General features: G+C 37.2%; 1 protein-coding gene across 2 annotated transcripts in view; it reads right to left on the bottom strand.

Annotated features, from left to right (window-relative positions):
* Positions 1-1,671: 1,671 nt before the first annotated feature.
* Positions 1,672-23,538, bottom strand: part of LOC124613959 (alpha-ketoglutarate-dependent taurine dioxygenase-like) — a 144,360-nt gene continuing 122,493 nt past the window's right edge. For both annotated transcript variants that reach the window (XM_047142739.1, XM_047142740.1), the window contains exons 4-5: positions 12,669-12,824; positions 1,672-2,434 (exon numbers count right to left, since the gene is read on the bottom strand). In XM_047142739.1, coding sequence (XP_046998695.1) covers positions 2,291-2,434; positions 12,669-12,824 — 300 coding nt within the window. In that variant the 3' untranslated portion in view covers positions 1,672-2,290. The remainder of the gene's footprint in view (positions 2,435-12,668; positions 12,825-23,538) is intronic.

The following is a 23,538-nucleotide window of genomic DNA, read 5'->3' as shown; positions in this document are numbered from 1 at the left end:
TTCCCATTCCTTTCCTCTCCACCCTCCACCTTGAAATTACATAATATGTATCACAGCTGGAGGTTTTGCGTGGGGTCTGTTCTTTCAGAAATGTCTAAAAGAACAGACATCACACATTTGTATAATTGATTCGTCTCAATGGGCAATGAATCCACAACCATCAGTACAGATGCATATTTGCATTTGACCTCCGGCAGGAATCTAAAATTAGCTAGCATGAATGATGTGGATGGGACTACAGACAGATGGTTCTAGGTGGGAATGTGAGTCAGTAGGGGAGCATGTTGAGATAGTCCATTCATTTGCGATAAACACCATATACAGATGGTGCAGTGGTTCACTCATCTGCCTAGTCAGCAGGAGATCCCAGGTTCTAGTCCCAGTCCAGCATACATTTCCACTTGTTGCTGTTGATTCCACATAAAGTCCCAATGCACCTGATATCATTAGTTCCTTCCCATTGCTTTCCTTTCCACCTTCCATCCTCAATTTAAATAATTCATGTTGAAATGTTCCAGGTCCAGTGCATTGCTGTCCAACCAATGTTGCTACAGAATACATAGCTATGGCAATATAGGATGACAACGGCAACAGTTACATTTCTCATATGATTGTTTTAGGAGATTTCAACAAAGATTTTAAAACCAAACCCCAAAATGCAATTTTACTATGTTTTCCCTCCAAAGGGACATTACCATAAAAATAGGCCAAGGCACTACAAGAGCTAATATGTTTATCAACATTGTTTTTGCCAACCTCAATACACAATTGAGTACTGTTCATTATTTCTTGTCATCACTTACAAATTTGGTTCAAATTTAATATGTAATTAATCATTTTAATTTAATTTTCAATTTTCATATGAACTACTAAACCCACATTTGACTCCAGTCTCACCTGATCATAGGTGGAAATGTTCTGATCTGGTAAACATCTACTCACTCTCACCTTAAAGGCACCAATGTTGTAGTTATAAATTTTGGGGATGGTTTCTTATTATTTCTTCGGGAAGTATTTATTAGTACTTATGGTTTTGATGGGAATTTAAATCCCTGGACTAAATTTTGAAATTTCATGTGGTTTGAAGTGAAGAATCGATCAGACTTCAATATCCATTACTCAATTTCTACCATATTTAAATTACTTTAATTAGTATAATTTAAAAACTTAAATGATGACTAAGCACACAGGATTGCAAAAAATTATTCTCACTGATCTTTCAACTCTGAGTCAGCTACCTCAAACATTATTCAACAATCAATTTTAAAAACGTTTACATAATTGGTGTTGCTAGGTACCATAACAAGTTAATACAACTCCATAATTAATAATGCATGTGAAAAATTACAATAGCAACTGCAAAATTACAGAAAAAATTTAAACTTAAAACATTCTCTGAAGTGTTGGACGCTATATTGCCTGTATCAATATCAACAACCAAACAAGAGTCGCAATTACTGGGATGGATGAACTATCTATACACATAAATAAAGTTTGTAAGGAACCCTCACAGTGTGAGTCCTACTTGCACTTGGCCAATTTCCTTTTTTTTTTTTTTTTTTTTTTTTTTTTTTTTTTTTTTTACAGTATACAACAGTCCAGGGCTGAAGGGTGTAGACCTGCAGGTATGGAGTATTTTTAATATTTTTGAACACAAATGGCAACATGATATTTGCCATAAAAAAGATCTAGTTATGATCGTATTGAAAAGCTATGTTATACTGGCTTTTACATCATTAGATCCTATTGGAAAGCTACATTATACTGACTGTTACATCATTTTCTTGAAAGAAGAACACCAAACTAGACTGTATTTTCCTGCTTCGCCTGAGAGCTGTGGGTTGGAGGTAGGGGTTGGCATGACACCCCCCCCCCCCCCCCCCCTGCCCCCAGGTTTTGGCACCGTTACACTCATACAATAGTCTATAAAACTGTGTTGAAGAGGCTTCTGTACAAGACTTTTTGTTTCACTTATACATTAGGGTCATTTATAGTAACAGAATTTACAACAGATGCAGTCAGCACTGCTATTTCTACATTATTGTAAAGCTAAATTAACATTGCAAATTAACAAAACCAGCTATGAAAGCATAAAAGTATTAATTATAATTTTCACAAAGTCTAGAAAGATATTGATGATCTTTATAGTCGCTATGTATATACCGCATTTAACTCACTGACAGAGAGCAACTTCTAAAACAATAAAAATCTTTCTTCATTTACTAGCAACTTTAAAACATCACAGTGAATCTTTAAGATAATTTCTAGAATGTATCATAAATAAAGCTGTTCACTTTTGTGGAGGTGTCGTTCCTTTGACAGTTGTACGATGCATGACACGTAGTCCAACTTCGCTGTGTGGAAGCTGTGTTTCGGGGCTGGCTTCATGACCAACAGCAAGATTGTCAGAAATGATGAAATCTCCTGCCTCCCACTGTAAAAAACATGTTAGTTGTTTAGTCATCACAAGCATTTTACTGTCAATCTTTGTGGTGGTTTCTGTTTTCATGTTGTCAAATTTGGTCATACTGGGACAAAATGTTTTAGTTATATTTTCCTTAAAGATCTTTTTATATGTTATAATACAAGACTAAAATTCAGTTATCTGTTCATATAACGGTACTTCATAACACTGTTTCAATTTAGAGAAAGATGATAATTACTTGCACTTGTCTGAGTATGAGTTGATATTTATACCATCAGGTTAAGGGGAGTTTACAGGGCCTATGCGGGCAATGTTAAATTAGTCTACTTCATGTAGCTTTATCTCTATAACCAATGAAGATAACACTGTACAATTTTTACAGCTATCTTATCCATGTTATTTATGTCTACTGAACCAGAATTAAGAGATGAGGTACAAAAGAAGAAGAGATATATATGTATTTTCAATTATGCTATTTTTTATTAGAAATAATTGTACACACAATGCCCTAGATGGCCTTCTATTCAAGTTTGTGCTATGGTTGTGCTTCAGAAGGTACAATATATATTAATGAAATAGGCGTCAAAGTTTCATGTAGCTGTCACAAGTAAGTTTTGATATAAAGGAACATAAAGCATAAAAAATGTACATAATATTCTAGGGCATGTTTTGTAAAATGTGAAAATTTTCAAATTTTTGCCTGCAAACTCCCCTTGAAATGGGTAGACACTATTATTAACAATGTACTTAAGGCGTTTCTCAAAAATGTAATGCTAAGATATATGAAGTCAGCTGCAAACAACAACACAGATCACCTTTTTCTTCTCTAGTGAAATGGTCTGAGCCTATGTCTACATGTAGTGTGTTTTAAAACAATGGAAAATTCAGGTAGGAATGTCAGTAATATGAAAAGGGCAGACTGCTACTCATTTAAAATGTCATCATTATGGTGAGTATCAAACTATACTTTTCAACAATACGAGAGAAAGAAAGTTGCTACTCACCATTTAGCAGAAGTGCCAAGTTGTGATAGGCACAATAAAAAGATTCACACAATCCTAGCTTTCGGCCATTAAGGCCTTTGTCAGCAGTAGACACACATACACACACGCACACACACACTCGCGCAAGCGCAACTTGCACACACATCTGCTTTCTCAGAGAGCTGAAACAGTAAACACTTCCTGGTTATACATGACCAGATAACTTCACCGTCATACAGAATTTTCACCTCAACAGAGAGAATATTTTGCTGTTCCACAAACATTACAGTTTACAAACAATCCTTCCAAATCACGAGAAGATTTAGGTTAAATGTAGAGCTCTGCATTTTGTGGAAGATTCCTGTTTGGCCACACTCCATTAATACTAGATAGGACCATGGTATTGGTAAGATGTAATTATTCCCCTCCTCTATTAGCCTTAACATGTGAGTAATAATAGCTGCTATACTGATATTCATGCATATTCCATAGCTAAGGTGTTCTAAACCACACTGTTCAGTCAGTCACTGTGGTGACACATGCCACTCCAGAGGAGTGAATACTTGTGAATGAAAACCATGAAATAAGAATTTCGTAGTTAAAAGCAGAGATCCAGAGTCATGTTCGTGGGAGATGTGAACTCAAACATGCAGAAAAAATGTATAAAATTTAATTTGCTTATTTCCTGGTTTTAGGAAGAATGAGATTTTCATGCTATAAAATATATTGTTGGTATTATACACCAAAGAGTAAGACAGTCTTTGATTAGGTTTCAAGAAAATCAGTGCTGGTTTGGAACTGGATGCAGAACAGTCTTGTCTTTGGTTTTAGAGTGGACTTACAGTTTTGGTCTGAATACTGTGAACTAACCGTGTAACATGTACATCATTTGCATCCTTTTTATTTAATCTTGTGACTATTAATGGAATGCAGAACTGAAGCACAATTCAATCTCATCAAACTGGTATCATACAGAAAGGACCAAGACTTTCTATAGTGAAATTCAAAAAGTTTAAATCATGAAGCTGATCGTTTGAAAATGTTGGAACGGGAAATAAGCCACAGTGTCTTCATACTGTGACTTATGACTTATACTTAAAAAATCCAAACCTGAGAAATCATTCCCTAGGATCATCGAGATGATGAGTATTAAAAGTCTTTTTGGTTGAGCAACAACCATTGTTGAACTGGTATTCTACACCTCTGTTTTCCATTACATTCACTCAGCATTTACAGGTAATACAATCCTGATAAATAAATGTAAATACATCATTTACTAATAACAAAAGAAGGGGCAGCATTGATCGCTGAAGTAGAAATCTTTATTTCTGTTGCAACACAATTTCAATCATGCATTACGATCACCAGTGTTGTAGATAAAATAAAACTAAAATAATCGCACTGCACTGTAACATACACATCTGCCCAACTATGCAAGCAGTAAGAACACATAGAAGAGATCATTTGCATCAATGAATGCAATAGGGCTAGCTCCTTACAGCAACCTACGAACAACAGTGACCTCTCCAGTCATCATTATTACACAATCTTTTATTAATGAAAATAGAGGGTACAAAGGAATATAATATCTAATCCATGCACACATCAAGAACCTTAAACATAAAGATCTGCAGGATTAATGGTAAAATCATAAAAGTGTCAGTGCTCACACCTTCTGGCCTGTGTTTCTGGAACCATGTCCCAATGTATGTGGTGTAGCATGAGCCATACTAGAACATAGTATTGCAACCATTATGTTAACGTAACACTGAAATAATTCCAGTGAAATCAAAAGAATTGGTTTTCATGGTTAGGCCCTATGACACTAATTTTTATACTCATACAGTTCCAAATGCCTATATGACAGATACAGTTTAAAATACAATGTAGGTATAAAAATACACAACACTGTGAAAAAACTTTTAAAAAACCAAATTACAAATTCATTATTATTCAAATTTCAGTAAAGTTATTGTACTCACATGCTCTGGCATTAATTTTGACACTTGCACATTTTTGAATGACATATGACAACCATGTAGATATAAACAGATATACAACAAAATTTAAAATCTTTTAAAAACAGCACAGAAAATTCTCTTAATCATATTTAGGTAATGTGGCTCTAACATCATGTATTGCCATAATGCACTCTTGGGGTTTGAATCTGGAGAATGACTACTCCCCTTTACTTAAACTAAGACTTAGTTACAACATAACATTACAGTTTGCTGTTATGAAATGTTTCTTATCTGGACAAAAAAGGAAACACAGAGTAATTCTGTATGGTCTTTCCAAACAGATTTTGTTCCTGCATGGTGTTCTGCTGCAGTGGCTACATACAAACTATCTCCATCACCTCACAGAATTTGCGATATTTTCCTTTTTCAGCCTTGGGCAACAATTTTAAATGTGATGCCAGATCAAGGGTGGGCATGGCCAGTAGCAATAAAATGAGCTGCAAAATTAGATATGTCTACCATATCCCTCCTATACAATGTCACATGCCCACAGGATCTCACTTCACGCCTTCTTACAGTTTATCCAACATAAATGACATGCAGAACACACCAATCTGTTTACACCTGAGTCCTGCAGCTGCTCATATTTATGAATGTTATTAATTACTGGACAACCCAACATATTTTCAGTGGATAGTGTCACACTAATACTCTGTTTTCTAAAAATTATAGTTATTCCTACGCTGACAAAACCGTAATATGCTTAAGTAACAAATTTTTATTTTTTTGCTCCTTCACTGTTTTATGTGTTTGGTTGTTATTATATTGCTCATATTTTTGGCAACATTGTTATAAATATCCATCGCATACTGCACTGGGTAATTATTATTTCTGGTTACATACTGTATCACTTTTGAATCTTTGTCATGATTTTGTATGAAAAGTGGTAACCTAAACAATCTATCAAAAGAAAAAGAGGAAGAGAACTTTCTTGTGTTGGTTTAGATGCTGGAATGCGACAATGTACTGTACCTAAAGACATTCCAACAAGATACATAAAAATGATTCCATTTAGATCAAAATTTACATGGGATAAGCATAAAAATTTTAATGAGCCAAACATGCTCATAACCTCTTTTTACTGCACAAGCTGACACAAATTATTAGCAAAAATTTATTAATTTCTGCAGACTTTGCCTTCTTTCAGTCACAACTGCTGTGTGCAGTACTACTTCGGAATAACTCAATGGGTTCAAGTACCATCTTCAAGTGGCAGAAGAAAGCAGCTGATGTCTATCAAGTTTTTGTATGTCCATCATTTAGACTGGAGATTTGGGAGACCACAGCCATTCACAATTGTATGAAAATGAAATGCCTACAGCTGTCCTATTTTATTTACTGTGTAGCTATCAGCTTTGGTGCTTCAATGCGCCATCTTCAGGCCTTAGTTGATGCTGAAGGGGTTATATATGGATCATGATAACCCCTTCAGTATCAACTGCACCAAAACTGATAGTTAGACAATATATAAGATCATAAGGACAGCTGTAGGCATAGGCATTACATTTTCTTACAGTAGTATATATTTGGTCTAACACCAAGACAAGGGTGTAAAAATCACTTTAAAGAACTCGAGAAAATGACACTGCATGGTATGTATGTCTACAATTGGTTAATATAAGCTACAGAAAATGTTACCAATTTTAACTTAAGATCCCAAGTCCATCTCCATAATACTCAAAACATAGTAACATAGATCTTCAGAATTCAAGACTGACATTAACACAGAAGCTCAGAAGCCTATGTTTGAATTTCTGTAACATACTCCCGAAGACAGTGAGTGATCTACCAATGAATGGTTTTAAACATACTAGAAAAATGTGTTTCAAATGTATGCCATACTACTCAACTGATGAGTTTATAAGCAGTGGCATACAGGAGATATGTGATGTTGTTGTTGTGGTCCTCAGTCCTGAGACTGGTTTGATGCAGCTCTCCATGCTACTATATCCTGTGCAAGCTTCTTCATTTCCTAGTACCTACTGCAGCCTACATCCTTCTGAATCTGCTTAGTGTATTCATCTCTTGGTCTCCCTCTACGATTTTTACCCTCCACACTGCCCTCCAATACTAACTTGGTGATCCATTGATGCCTCAGAACATGTCCTACCAACCGGTCCCTTCTTCTAGTCAATTTGTGCCACAAACTTCTCTTCTCCCCAATCCTATTCAATACCTCCTCATTAGTTATGTGATCTACCCATCTAATCTTCAGCATTCTTCTGTAGCACCACATTTCGAAAGCTTCTATTCTCTTCTTGTCTAAACTATTTATCATCCATGTTTCACTTCCATACATGGCAACAATCCATACAAATACTTTCAGAAACGACTTCCTGACACTTAAATCTATACTCGATGTTAACAAATTTCTCTTCCTCAGAAACGCTTTCCTTGCCATTGCCAGTCTACATTTTATATCCTCTCTACTTCGACGATCATTAGTTTTTTTGCTCCCCAAATAGCAAAACACCTTTATTACTTTAAGTGTCTCATTTCCTAATCTAAATCCCTCAGCATCACCCGACTTAATTAGACTACATTCCATTATCCTCATTGTGCTATTGTTGTGTTCATCTTATACCCTACTTTCAAGACACTGTCCATTCCATTCAGCTGCTCTTCCAAGTCTTTTGCTGTCGCTGACAGAATTACAATGTCATCGGCGAACCTCAAAGTTTTTATTTCTTCTCCATGGATTTTAATATCTACTCCGAACTTTTCTCTAGTTTCCTTTACTGCTTGCTCAATATACAGATTGAATAGCATTGGGGAGAGGCTACAACCCTGTCGCACTCCCTTCCCAACTACTGCTTCCCTTTCACGTCCCTCGACTCTTATAACTGCCATCTGCTTTCTGTACAAATTGTAAATAGCCTTTCGCTCCCTGTATTTTACCCCTGCCTCCTTCAGAATTTGAAAGAGAGTATTCCAGTCAACATTGTCAAAAGCTTTCTCTAAGTCTACAAATGCTAGAAACGTAGGTTTGCCTTTCCTTAATCTTTCTTCTAAGATAAGTCGTAGGGTCAGTATTGCCTCATGTGTTCCAACATTTCTACGGAATCCAAACTGATCTTCCCAGAGGTCGGCTTCTACCAGTTTTTCCATTCGTCTGTAAAGAATTTGCATTAGTGTTTTGCAGCTATGACTTATTAAACTGATAGTTCGGTAATTTTCACATCTGTCAACACCTGCTTTCTTTGGGATTGGAATTATTATATTCTTCTTGAAGTCTGAGGGAATTTCGCCTGTCTCATACATCTTGCTCACCAGATTTTAGCACACAGCACTTTTCTAACACTACATATATTCACGTTTTTGTAGGTGAAAGTGCTGTGTGCTAATATTTACCACATTTTTGTAGAGGAATGACATAAGAAAAAAAAAGATGACGACTGAAGATGCTTTAATATAGAGCAAAACGCGTTGGTCTTAATTAGAATTTACTACAGTCGCAAAAGACGGCATTTAACCAATGTAACCTGTATAAAAGTGACTGCGGAAAAAAGGGCCGAAAAACAGAGAAGACAACATGCATAAAAACATGGACGCCCTCAGATTTTGCCCTGATTAGCACTATGACACTTGTGCTGTAGATGTAGAAATTCATGACAAATTAACAGTAATGGTCAGGATGTAGTGGGCTCAGTCTGGGGATTTAAAGTTATTTATTAAACAAATACACGCATTACTAAAAGTTTTAACTTCTAAACAGAATGACGTAATATTAAGTATACTTTTATCTTAAATGTTATTATTCTACAGCTCTGCTCAAGTCCCTTGTCATTTCACGTAATCAACCTTTCCCTCAAACAATTTAAATTAACAGTTACGGAAATTAGCAGTGCAACTACTGGCAACATTTTCATTTACACAACGAGATTGCAAAGCATTGTTTAAATACTTAGTTAAATTATAGTGAAATGACACTGAAGATTAATAAATGAAATGTCTTATCACGCTGAAAAGATATACACAACTCACCTCGCGTCAATGAAAAACGGAATGTATTCTGGAATGCAATCGACAGCTCCCAAGGAAAACAAGTTTAATAAATTGCAATTCCAGTTTTTTATTTTCATTTATTTACTTATTTTACAAGTATTAGTGGAGATACGGAGAGCAACTACCACTGCTGCTAAACATAACAATTCATTTTCCATAGCAGATCTTCACGACACAGAACGCTTGTAATACCGATCGTTCGTGTGTAGCGGATTCGGATATACCGACCGATTGCAGGGAAGTATGAACAGCGATGCATCTCTCGTGTGTGTCGGACGCTGTAGAGCTCCATAATGACCATCTGATCTGATGGACTGGCTCTCCCAAGGCTGTCAGTAGTTCTAATGGAATGTTGTCTACACCCGGGGCCTTGTTTCGACTTAGGTCTTTCAGTGCTCTGTCAAACTCTTCACGCAGTATCATATCTCCCATTTCATCTTCATATACATCCTCTTACATTTCCATAATATTGTCCTCAAGAACATTGCCCCCGTATAGACCCTCTATATACTCCTTCCAACTTTCTGCTTTTCCTTCTTTGCTTAGAACTGGGTTTCCATCTGAGCTCTTGATATTCGTGCAAGTGGTTCTCTTTTCTCCAAAGGTCTATTTAATTTTCCTGTAGGCAGTATCTATCTAATCCCTCGTGAGATAAGCCTCTACATCCTTACATTCGTCCTCTAGCCATCCTTGCTTAGCCATTTTGCACTTCCTGTCGATCTCATTTTTGAGACGTTTGTATTCCTTTTAGCCTGCTTCACTTACTGTATTTTTGTATTTTCTCCTTTCATCAATTAAATTCAGTATCTCATCTGTTACCCAAGGATTTCGACTAGCCCTTGTCTTTTTACCTACGTGATCCTCTGCTGCCTTCACATTTCATTCCTCAAAGCTACCCATTCTTCTTCTACTGTATTTCTTTCCCCTATTCCTGTCAATTGTTCCCTTATGCTCTCCCTGAAACTTTATACAAACTCTGGTTCTTTCAGCTTATCCAGGTCCCATCTCCTTAAATTCCCACCTTTTTGCAGTTTCTTCAGTTTTAATCTACAGTTCATAGCCAATAGATTGTGGTCAGAGTCCACATCTGCCCCTGGAAATGTCTTACAATTTAAAACCTGGTTCCTAAATCTCTGTCTTACCATTATATAATCTATCTGAAACATTCTAATATCTCCAGGGTTCTTCCATGTATACAACCTTCTTTCATGATTCTTTAACTGAGTGTTAGCTATGATTAAATTATGCTCTGTGCAAAATTCTACCAAGCAGTTTCCTCTTTCATTTCTTAGCCCCAATCCATATTCACCTACTACGTTTCCTTCTCTTTCTTTTCCTACTGTCAAATTCCAGTCACCCATGACTAGTAAATTTTCGTCTCCCTTCACTACCTGAATAATTTCTTTTATCTCATCGTACATTTCATAAATTTCTTCATCATCTGCAGAGCTAGTTGGCATATAAACTTGAACTACTGCAGTAGGCATGGGCTTTGCGTCTATCTTGGCCACAATAGTGTGTTCACTATGCTGTTTGTAGTAGCTTACCCGCACTCCTATTTTTTTATTTACCATTAAACCTACTCCTGCATTACCCCTATTTGATTTTGTATTTATAACCCTGTATTCGCCTGACCAAACGTCTTGTTCCTCCTGCCACCAAACTTTACTAATTCCCACTATATCTAGCTTTAACCTTTCCACTTCCTTTTTTAAATTTTCTAACCGACCTGCCCGATTAAGGGATCTGACATTCCACGCTCCGGTCCATAGAATGCCAGTTTTATCTCTCTTGATAACGACGTCCTCCTGAGTAGTCCCCACCCAGAGATCCGAATGGGGGACTATTTTACCTCCGGAATATTTTACCCAAGAGGACGCCATCATCATTTAACCACACAGTAAAACTGCATGGCCCCGGGAAAAATTACGGCTGTAGTTTCCCCTTGCTTTCAGCCATTCGCAGTACCAGAACAGCAAGGCCGTTTTGGTTAGTGTTACAGGACCAGATCAGTCCATCATCCAGACTGTTGCCCCTGCAACTACTGAAAAGGCTGCTGCCCCTCTTCAGTAACCATACATTTGTCTGGCCTCTCAACAGATTCCCCTCCGTTGTGGTTGCACCTACGGTACAGCTATCTGTATCGTCGAGGCACGCAAGCCTCCCCACCAACGGCAAGGTCCATGGTTCATGGGGGGGCGGGGGGGGGGGGGGGGGGGAATACGTAATAAGCAGCCAATAACTACCTACAGGTGTGTGATAGTAAAATATAAGCATTTACACTTGTTTCTGCATGGTACCTAGTTAAAAAATAATTACATGTGATACTACCATATGTGGTTAATATAATGTATTATTATTATTATATTAACACTGAATAGTAACACATTCTGTATGATTATTGTATTATCAATATTATTTTAGCATATATATCTACTTGTTCTACACACACATATTTATGTAATTATATTTTACAGTTTTATGTACTGAACACAAAGACAAAGCCAATTTCATAGAAAATGTACCAAAAGACAAACGAAGATTTTGTTCTATTCAGAACAAGAGCCAGACTTTTACCAAGAATGAATGACTAGAGAACACAAAACAGCATTTTCTACAAGGGAATAAAAATTGTGCAACAAGCTGTCCAAGGACATCAATAAAGGCAATTAAAATCCAAATATTTAAAAAGTCAGTTGAAACAAATTCATACTACTGTTAACAACTATATAGATAACACAGAGTGGGAAACAGTTAAAAATCAAAATAATTTAATAATAAACAAGTCATTTTATAGTATATGGTCATAACTTAATGAATCTAAATATAAAATCCTATACCCAGGATCTATGCTGGATTTTTGTAAGTGCTTTCAGTTTTCTTGAGCTCAACGTCTCATTCATTGAGGTGAGATTCTGGCTCACCTTTTTCAGATGAGCAAAGGGGACAACACAAACAATTCAGTAGAATGGCAGAAGTATTGTCAAGGTCCTGAAGCCTGCTGAAAGAGAAGAGAGAGGAAAATTCTCTCTCTCTCTCTCTCTCTCTCTCTCTCTCTCTGTGTGTGTGTGTGTGTGTGTGTGTGTGTGTGTGTGTGTGTGTGTGTGTGTGTGTGTGTGTGTAACACATATTGTTCCTACAATACATAGTAGGGTTGAAAACAATGGTGTCAAATGTGAAGGCCTTAAAAGGTGACAAAAGGTTCAGGAGTGATATATGAAATTTCATGCTTACCTTGTGAGAATATTGTATTTTTCCACCATCCCGAACAAATTCGTTATGTATGTCTCTCGTAATGCGATCAAATTCTTCCTCTGTAGCAAAACGCTCATTAGGGGTTCCTTTGTCCCACAGATAATTATTTGTCATACCAAGATGAAAACAAAGAACCTAAAGAGAAATGTTACACATTACATGAGTAATTTCTTAATGAAACTACGAAGATGCTATAGTATAATCCTGACTGAATAAATGAATTAGTGATGCACACTTCTACCTGATGTGTTCCAAATTAAATATACTGAAACTTATTTTATAAACCAAATGTGAAGTAAAGCATGGCTTACATTCTATTTTTCTCCTTTAAAGCAGTTATTAAGAGGATAATCAATTTTTGTTAAAATGAAGTATTTCAGAATAAAATCAATCTGCACTGCAAACTTACTTAATGTCAGTAACACATCTCACCCATTTGAGACATCAGCAGATTGTGTAGAAGTAGCTGGATATGAAACCAATCAGTCACATAGCCACATAAAATGGAAGATAGGTACAACAGAAACTGGATATATAATTCATCTGTCATAAAAAGGACACTGTGCAGCATGTGGCTCATGCTGCCCTTATTTTTGAAGTGTGGCCCTATTTTATTTTGCTATAGCTGTGTAAGTTGGTATGTTCAAGTTCCACCTCGCATTTTATGTTTTATGATGTATGGATGGATTACATACACATTTAGTGTTGTGTCCATTTTCTATTTTATATAGCTATATGATGAATATGTTTCACACCCAGTTACTTTTACACAACCTGATGAAGCCCCCATAAGAGCAAAACACATCATTCACATTAAATAATTTCATAACCAAGACCATTTTTATTCTGAAATACATTTAAAACTGGTTCCTGTAACACCCTGCCACAATGGAATGGTATACTTTTTAAAATGAAGTATTAAATGGTGCTTATGAGTATGAAGTGTATAGCTTACTTAGACATTTTAAATGTATGTGTGCGCACTACTGATGGCATGATGTGATTGGTATTTGGAAATTTTCTAAACAGGTAGTTTTATCTTCTCTCTGACTATTTATAAACAAATCAGAGCACATAAAACATTAATTTTTACCTACTGAAACACTAATTCTTTTTCTATTTTAATTTGACAAATTAAATTTTCGTTTATGAAAACACGTATTTCTTTGTGATGATAAAGTGAATTACAGTCAATCAGTTGCAGAAATGAAAGGAGTATTCATTTCTCCATCTGACTGGCTGTAATTCATTTCACATTTGCACAATGACTCCATTCAACAGTAGCTATATCCAACCATGTTCAAGGTTTTAAAACATACGTGTTTATTGTTTAAACCAGTTAGTTCATTGAACAGACAGTTAAAATGTCATCTGTCAAGCGTCTGTACCTAATCTTTAATCTGCAAGTCACAGTGCATAGCAGAAAGTACTTCACATCAGTATTACTGATTTTCTTTCTTATTGCATCAGCATATTGAGTGAATGAAAAAGAACTATCTATGTGCAACTGTACATGCCCTAATCTCTCTCTGTCTTATCTTCATAATCCCTGTGTGAAATGCAAAATGGTAGCAACACAGTGGTCACATAGTACTCTTCAAATACAGATTCTCTAAATTAAGCCAGCAGATATAACAAGAACTATGTTGTCTTTCTTCCAAGGATTCCCATTTCAATTCCCTGAGCTGTTACATTAAACAATTTAAAGTTATTACATATTTTGAAAACAATGATGATTTGGTGCAATAGCTGTACATCACTATATTAAAACTACGAATTTCAGGCAAAAGGCAGATGCAAGGTGACTTAGACCTGATTTCTAACCTGTGTGATGAATGGCTGCTTGCTCTAAATGTAGAAAAATATAAGTTAATTCAAATGAGTAGGAAAAACAAACGTGTAATGTTCGAAAACAGCATCAGCAGCGTACTGCTTGACACAGTCATGCCAATTAAATATCTAGGCGTAATGTTGCAAACCAATATGAAATGGATCAAGCAAATAAGGATGGAGGTTGAGAAGGTGAATGGTCGACTTCAGTTTATTAGGAGAATCTATGGAAAGTACAGTTTGTTCCTAAAGGAAACCGCATACAGAAAATTAGTGTGGCCCATACAATACGAGACTGGAATAGAAGGGAGAACCGATAGAGATACTCAAGGTACCCTCCGCCACACACCATCAGGTGGCTTGCGGAGTAGGGATGTAGATGTAGATGAGTACTGCTTGCATGTTTGGAATTACCACCAGGTCAGATTAAAGGGAAACAGTGAAGTAGTTTAGAGAATCTGATTCAAAGACTGCTATGCTGCTAATGTTCCATATTTCCCATAAGGACAGTTGCTGATAAATTCAATCAGGATGCAAGTAAAGAGGAGTAGCCCAACATATATTATCTGCATCTATTGTAAATGTTTTATAACAATTTTAATTAGCCTCAAAACATTTTAGGAAGCTAGAAATTCTTACCACAGGTTTTTGTTGTACCTTAATAGAAATCTCATTTTGTGTATTTGCTTCAGTTCTTAAGGGAATAAGCAACTTTTTACTCCACAGATTAAAAGACAATTATCAGGCTTAATTTAAAGTTATCTGTTCACTGTCCTGTAACACATTTCACAGTCCAAAATGCAGCTCCACTGAGAAAGCTGTTCTCAAACACAGGATGAGTTAGTTAACATTCGTAAGCAGATGGAAATCACCCAGACTGCTGTCAAACGGTTGGCAGCTACTGGGAATCAGTGCATTGAAACAGCTCCCAAGAGCCATGTACCTATGATACCAATACCAGAGGTACCCCAAGTGGTAATGTCTCCTATGGATCCTATCTCCTCTGCGGAAAGTACAGGATCTGTTGTTACTCGACCACTTGCCTGCAAGTGGTATGTCAATGGTTGATCTGGGACGGCTGTACAGGGTGGACAAGGACCTGGGAGGACTCAGGGTGTTGCACCAATTCCCCTCATCAACAAGTCTGAGGTGCTGTTGTTCACAGAAACTGAAACCGAGCCAGTGGGACTCGCTTCACCTGTTTTGGGGAAATCTGTTTTGTCTGGTTTCAAGATGTGACAAAAGGATAGGATTCTATTAATCATTGGCAGTTCAAACATACAGCAAATGATGGTACCTCTTAGGGAAATGGCAGCAAGGGACAGAAAAGGACACTAGGCGGACTCAGTAGGTAAGGCTGGGGGCCTCATTCAACAGGTTTAAGAGGCTATTCCAGCAGACATTGAGGGAACAGGATGCCACCAATTGTAGATTGTGGCACACATTGGGACAAATGATGCTTGTCGTCAGAGCTCCGAGGTCATACTTGCACCATGCCAGTCACTGGCAGAGAAGATTGAGAAGACCAGCCTCGTCCATGCAGTTTAAACAAAGCTCACAATTTGCGGCACTATCCCCAGAACTGATCATGGCCCTTTGGTTCTGTGTCGAGTGGAAGGACTGAACCAGAGACTTCAAAGGTTCTGCGACAAGCTAGGCTATGACTTCCTGAACTTGCACCATAGGATTGAGGACTGCAGGGTCCTCATAAATGGGTCAGGTGTGCACTACACATCAGAGACTGCTATTCAGGTAGCTCACAATGTGTGGGGTGTATGCAAGGGTTTCTTAGATTAGATGGATCTCAATTCAATTCAGGTAACGATAGACGTTGGAAACCCAGAAGTATCAGTGTAAGATTGAAAAAATGGTTCAAATGGCTCTGAGCACAATGCGACTTAACTTCTGAGGTCATCAGTTGCCTAGAACTTAGAACTAACCTAAGGACATCACACACATCCATGCCCGAGGCAGGATTCGAGCCTGCGACCGTAGTGGTCGCTCGGCTCCAGACTGTAGCGCCTAGAACCGCACGGCCACTCCGGCCGGTGTAAGATTGAAAGAAATGGCTCCCACAGGTGAGAGTATTAAAATCATAATGGTTAACTGTGAAAGCATTTGCAATACAATAGAATAGATGTTTATCATCTCTTAACATATCATTTCAAAGTCACTGACTTAATGTACAGGTGACTCGTCAAAACACAAAAACTGGTTTACAGTTTTTCTTAGTAATATAGTAAACTGTACTGGATATGTAATTAATATGCAACTAATAATTTTTCTTAATAAGTAACTAACTTTTAAAAATTAACAGTTCTAACCAATTGCACTCTCCTGCTCAAATGTTCAGATTATCCTTAATGAATTCTACTGAACAGTAACATTTCTGAACTCATTTCTCATAGAAGGTTTTTTCCAGTGTTTCTATATGTAAACTGCGCCACTCTCTTCCTTTTACTTTGTTATAAATTTTCATACACATATACGGAGTTTGAGCATAAAGTTTTACATGGTAGGTGGGCAGCATAAAATTATTTTGGTATCTGCTGTTGTAATCATGTTGAAAATGATTTGCTACAAATGGATCAGGGTTACTATGTACAAAGATAATCAGCTCATAGATGTATAGTGAGGGAATACTTAATATAGTTAGATGTTTTAGGAATGGGTGACATGATTTTCTTCACTCTACATTGGGCATATTTCTAATGACAGTTTTCTGAAGTGAAAATTTGACACACGGTAGTGCCTCGAGAATTTCAGTGCAAATTCTAAACACACTCGGCCCTCCACCATATCGAACACCCGATATTTTAAATATAAGTAAGAGAACAGAAACATATCTACTGTGCCACTGGTTCCTCTGTGCAGGTTGGAAGTTTGTAATGAGAAGGTGATAAGCGGGGTAGTCAAACGACGCAGACAAGTGTTTGCTGCAAGCATCACAGACGCATCATGAGACGACATAGAGTAATTAAATGCTATTCTTTGTTGTGTTAGTGATGGTGATTGTTGAAAAAAAGAAAAACAAATAATTGGCTGTAGGCTTTTAACTTACTTCATGTCTTAGCTCTGAACGAAGCAAGACACATGAGATGTCCATAAATTATTTGGTTGTTAAAACCAGGCAATTGTGATTATGTTTAATTGTATCTAATGGGTATTGGTGTACTTGACTTGCAAGAGACTGTATGCTTATATGAAACTAGTGGAAATTGAGAGAGAGATAGTATTTGTTTGGTTCCTCCAACCAGCATTATTTCTTCGGAGAAGAAGTTGTGGAGATCGACACAGCCACATATCCAGAGAAGAGGATTGGCTAAATGTTTCAAGTAAGTCAACTATAGTAAGAGAAGTGTGAGGTCCGCAATCCAGCTTTGCACCACTTCTCGTCGCCAAAATCGTTGGAAAACATGGATTGAGTTACTCCAAAATACAATTCTGTACCTTATTATTGATTCAAAGTAGCTGTGACACACTACTTTTCTTATGTCCGTACTGGTTGTATTGTTCAATATCCTCACTGCAAATGTTTGGCTATTTAATTTATTTGCAAGATACTATATATGTGAGCACCATGGTAGATTTTTACCCAGTTGCATTCCTAGGAATTTCACACAGCTATCTTCCTGCAAATCCTATTTTTTGTGGTTGATATGAACATTATTTAATTTTGCTTGTTTTGTTTTAAACTGTGTTAACTGAGTCATTTCCATTTCGAACCCATTTACATCAACTTTTATAAAGTACTTAATCCAGTTTGAGGAATTTGGTCAGTACTGTTACTTTCAATGATCACAGATGTATCATGTGCACATAAAACTGACACTGAATGTTAAGTGGTAGGTCATTTACGTAAAATGGAAACAGAATGAGAGCTAAGACAGAATCTTGGGGTACGCCTTGTGAAATGGTTTTCCATTTTGAAGTATAAGTTCTTTTTATCTGATGATATGACCACTCTGTCTTCCACTGGTTAGGTTGGACTTAAATCATTCTAATACAGTGCCCTAATTCCATATTTTTCCAGTTTACAGAGTAGCAAAGAGTGTTTCACAATATCAAAGGCCTTTGATAAGTCACAAAAAATTTCTGTGGCAGGCAGTGAGATGTGCAGAGAGAAGCTAATTTTATCTACAAAATGGTTTATAGCAGACACTCTGGTTTTGCTTTTTTGAAATTCATATTGATTTTATAAGAACTTTTTCAAATATTTTTGATAGTAATGGAAGAAGACAAATTGGGAAATAGTTTCCCTATATGTTCTTTTGCGTCTTTTTTGAATAGTGGCTTTACTACTGTGTACGTAAGTGTGTCTGGGAAATAACCTTCACGAAGGGGCTGGTTAACTATTGTAGATAGTGGCTGTGCAATTATTTTAGACACTGTTTTAATTTGCAGTGATAGTATCAAATTTTCTGTATCTTTTACAGCAGTTTTGCTGAATTTACTGAAAGTTAATCTTCAAATGACCTTACATTTCTACATTGATATTCGATTTGTTTATGTTTATGAAGAATTCATTAAATAATTGTGAAATCTGAGCAGGATTTACAACAGTTTTGTCCTGTACCTGGATTTCAGACCGAGCGAGGTGGCGCAGTGGTCAGCACACTGGACTCACATTCAGGAGGATGGCGGTTCAAATCCATGTCCGACTATCCTGATTTAAGTTTTCAGTGATTTTCCTAAATTGCTTCAGGCAAATGCCAGGATGGTTCCTTTGAAAGGGCATGGCCAAATTCCTTCTTCATACTTCCCTAATCCAATGGGACCAATGAACTCACTGTTTGGTCCCTTCCGCCAAATCAACCAACCAGCCAACATTGATTTCAGAAACATTGTGGCCTCTAGCTATGGTACCTGTTTCAGCTTTGATCACTGACCATAATGTCTTTGATATGTTTTCACTATCCAAAATAAAACTATTATTTGTCAGTTCTTTTACTGGATTTACAACTGTTTTAAAAATAGTTTTGTAATTTTTTTACATAGGTAATAAAATCCGGATTTTTTTAAAGTTTTAGTTCCCTATGAAGCTGTCTTTTTCTTGCACTAGGGATGTTTATTCCTTCAGTAATCCTATTTCTTTTATGAAATACAGTACGGGGGAAAGTTTCATTAAAAACACGAAGGAAGTTTTCAGAAAGTAGAAAAATTTTCAGAGCACCTTATTTAACCTGTGATGGAATAAGTTCATATATTCCGCGGAGAACAGGGCGTTTTCTTTTTTTTTGTGTGAGGTTCTATTGTTTTTTGTAACTCCATAAACAGAGCACAGTGATCAGGAAGCCCTAAATCTAAACAAAACTTATTTGCCTCATTATGAGTATGATTGGTTAAAATATTACGGTATCTATACATGTTGCAGACATTTCTTTTACTCGAGTAAAATCAGTGAAATTGGCACTGAAACCTAATATTTGAATCATGACAATGAATTTTGTTGCATTGTTGGCTTCACTGGCTAAATCTCTGTTGAAATCAGTAGTTACTATGACTCTTTCCTTGGTTCCCTTTTGGAGCTTTTGCAACAGGCACTGGAATTTCAACAAAAATAGTTACCTTATTTCCGCACCTGTAATTCTATACACCAAAAAAATTAAAATATTTTGCCCTAACTCTACGCAGCAGCTTTCAAATATACATTCTTCATTACGGGAATCGAAATCAAATCTTGCTTTATACTCCTTTGATCTATCCATAAGTATGTATGATCCTCCCCGACTTACATTACTCCTACAAAAGCTGATGGCAACATAAACATTAGGAAGGTTATTTAAGATTTCGTACTATCCTTTGTAAGCAAGTGTTAATTCAAGCTTACAACCTTAATATATTTATTATTTATGACAAAATGATTTATAAGTCGTTAACTTTTGTTTCTCCGTCATTTGTATAGTTTGAGCTTGACCCCTTTATATTCAAGTGCATTAAGAATGTGTTGTCATTTTTTTGAATATTCTTAATGGCATCTGTTTTGAAATGCGGTTTATGTATTTTCGTTTCAACATTGTCATTAATGTTTGCACCCCCATCTCTGCAATTGTACATATTAGGGCTGCTGATAAAACATCAATATCAAAATGGCAATATCACAGTCTAAAGACTGTAGCAATATGGAGTGTCAATAATTTTATTTTATGTTATTTATTTTTCACAACTGTTGGTCAATATTTAAAGTTACTCTTTTAATTTTACTTTCACTTAAGGAGTATTACTACTTTTTGAGCTATCATCACGTCCAATGTTTCTCTTTTGAATGTGTGAAGCAAATACATGTGGCACTGAAGAAAAAGTCCTACTGCCGTAGGAGGTGGTGGTGTGAATGGAATAACAAGATTTCAGATTTTTAATGCAACCAGTGTGCTATTTATTTACATCGGCATTCATCAAAAACAGTTGCTGAAAATGAACAAAAATCTATTGTAATTGCTGATGAATTTAACATAGATACAGCAAGCAAAACAAGCATGTCAACTAAGTTTATTGAAGTAATTCAAGAATATGGCTTTAGACTAAATTTCACTGACTTCAACAGAGTAAATGAGCAAACAGCAGCATGCATAGACAATATTTTAACAAATTATACATTCGAGGACACTGCTTCTTCTCTTTAAACCTAGGTATCTCAGATCACTCTGCTCTGGTTATAGAATTAAACTTATAAAAAAATAGCAATAAAAAAATGGGAGGAGATGCTTCATGAAAAGACAGTTCAGTGAAGAAAACATAAACCTGTTCTGTTATAGATTAAATGAGGCAGACTGGTCATTACAACAAGAAAACTCATGTTCAGAAAATTTTGATAAATTTTTAAACAGTTTTACATGTCTTCAATGAAACATTTCCACCCATAGCCTGCCCAAGAAGGGCAACAAATAAACTAAAGTGGATTACCACTGGCATAAAAATATATAGTAATAGAAAGAGAGAGCTATGCTGAGCTGAAATCAAATAAGACTCCTGAGTTCATAAACTATGTTAAAGTGTATTAAAAACTATTTAAGAAGGTTGCAAAAGCAGCAAAAGAAATGGAAAACACTAAATTTATTTTTTAAAAAAATCCAAGGCAGTATGGACAGTAGTCAAATCTGAACTTGGAATCAAATCTAGCAACCAGGAAATCTCTAAAATAAAGGTACATGACAAAATAATTGTACATCCAGCTCAGATATCAGAAAATTTTAATAAATTCTTCATAAATGTAGCAAAATCTGATGTTGATGTAGACTCTTATCAAGATAATATTCATTTGTTTGGCTCAAGTCAGAGCAAGAAAGAGAGCCTACTTAAATTTAACAAAGTAACAGTAAAAGATGTAGAAAAAACTATACTAAACCTAAAAAATAAAAATTCTGTGGGATGGGATTAAATACCCGCCAAAGTCATTAAAGCAGCTACAAATATAATAGCATACCCATCACGCAAATTAATTAATTAATCACTTGAAGGAGGTTACTTTCCAGAATTTCTAATATATGCAGACCTGACCTACATACGATTCAGTCCAGAACTACCTGCTACCAAAAAAGTGTTTTAAATGTTGGGATACAAATGTATAATAATTTACCCAATGAAAACAAAGAACCCAAGAGCCTTCACACATAAGTTAAAAAAATATCTCTTGGACCATTGCTTTTATGCAGTTGATCATTTTTTTGAAAGGGGTTAAAAATGTAAACAATATGATAAATGTTCAATTAGGTCTGAAAATTATATACTGTGTATGTCTATGAAATATACTGGATTATTATACAGGGTGATTCAAAAAGAATACCACAACTTTAAAAATGTGTAGTTAATGAAAGAAACATAATACACTCCTGGAAATTGAAATAAGAACACCGTGAATTCATTGTCCCAGGAAGGGGAAACTTTATTGACACATTCCTGGGGTCAGATACATCACATGATCACACTGACAGAACCACAGGCACATAGACAGGCAACAGAGCATGCACAATGTCGGCACTAGTACAGTGTATATCCACCTTTCGCAGCAATGCAGGCTGCTATTCTCCCATGCAGACGATCGTAGAGATGCTGGATGTAGTCCTGTGGAACGGCTTGCCATGCCATTTCCACCTGGCGCCTCAGTTGGACCAGCGTTCGTGCTGGACGTGCAGACCGCGTGAGATGACGCTTCATCCAGTCCCAAACATGCTCAATGGGGGACAGATCCGGAGATCTTGCTGGCCAGGGTAGTAGACTTACACCTTCTAGAGCACGTTGGGTGGCACGGGATACATGCGGACGTGCATTGTCCTGTTGGAACAGCAAGTTCCCTTGCCGGTCTAGGAATGGTAGAACGATGGGTTCGATGACGGTTTGGATGTACCGTGCACTATTCAGTGTCCCCTCGACGATCACCAGTGGTGTACGGCCAGTGTAGGAGATCGCTCCCCACACCATGATGCCGGGTGTTGGCCCTGTGTGCCTCGGTCGTATGCAGTCCTGATTGTGGCGCTCACCTGCACGGCGCCAAACACGCATACGACCATCATTGGCACCAAGGCAGAAGCGACTCTCATCGCTGAAGACGACACGTCTCCATTCGTCCCTCCATTCACGCCTGTCGCGACACCACTGGAGGCGGGCTGCACGATGTTGGGGCGTGAGCGGAAGACGGCCTAACGGTGTGCGGGACCATAGCCCAGCTTCATGGAGACGGTTGCGAATGGTCCTCGCCGATACCCCAGGAGCAACAGTGTCCCTAATTTGCTGGGAAGTGGCGGTGTGGTCCCCTACGGCACTGCGTAGGATCCTACGGTCTTGGCGTGCATCCGTGCGTCGCTGCGGTCCGGTCCCAGGTCGACGGGCACGTGCACCTTCCGCCGACCACTGGCGACAACATCGATGTACTGTGGAGACCTCACGCCCCACGTGTTGAGCAATTCGGCGGTACGTCCACCCGGCCTCCCGCATGCCCACTATACGCCCTCGCTCAAAGTCCGTCAACTGCACATACGGTTCACGTCCACACTGTCGCGGCATGCTACCAGTGTTAAAGACT

The sequence above is a fragment of the Schistocerca americana genome, chromosome 4 (genome assembly GCF_021461395.2).
Source record: "Schistocerca americana isolate TAMUIC-IGC-003095 chromosome 4, iqSchAmer2.1, whole genome shotgun sequence".
Lineage (NCBI taxonomy): Eukaryota > Metazoa > Arthropoda > Insecta > Orthoptera > Acrididae > Schistocerca > Schistocerca americana.
Note: the sequence above shows the minus strand (reverse complement) of the source record. Positions and strands in the feature narration are given on the sequence as shown.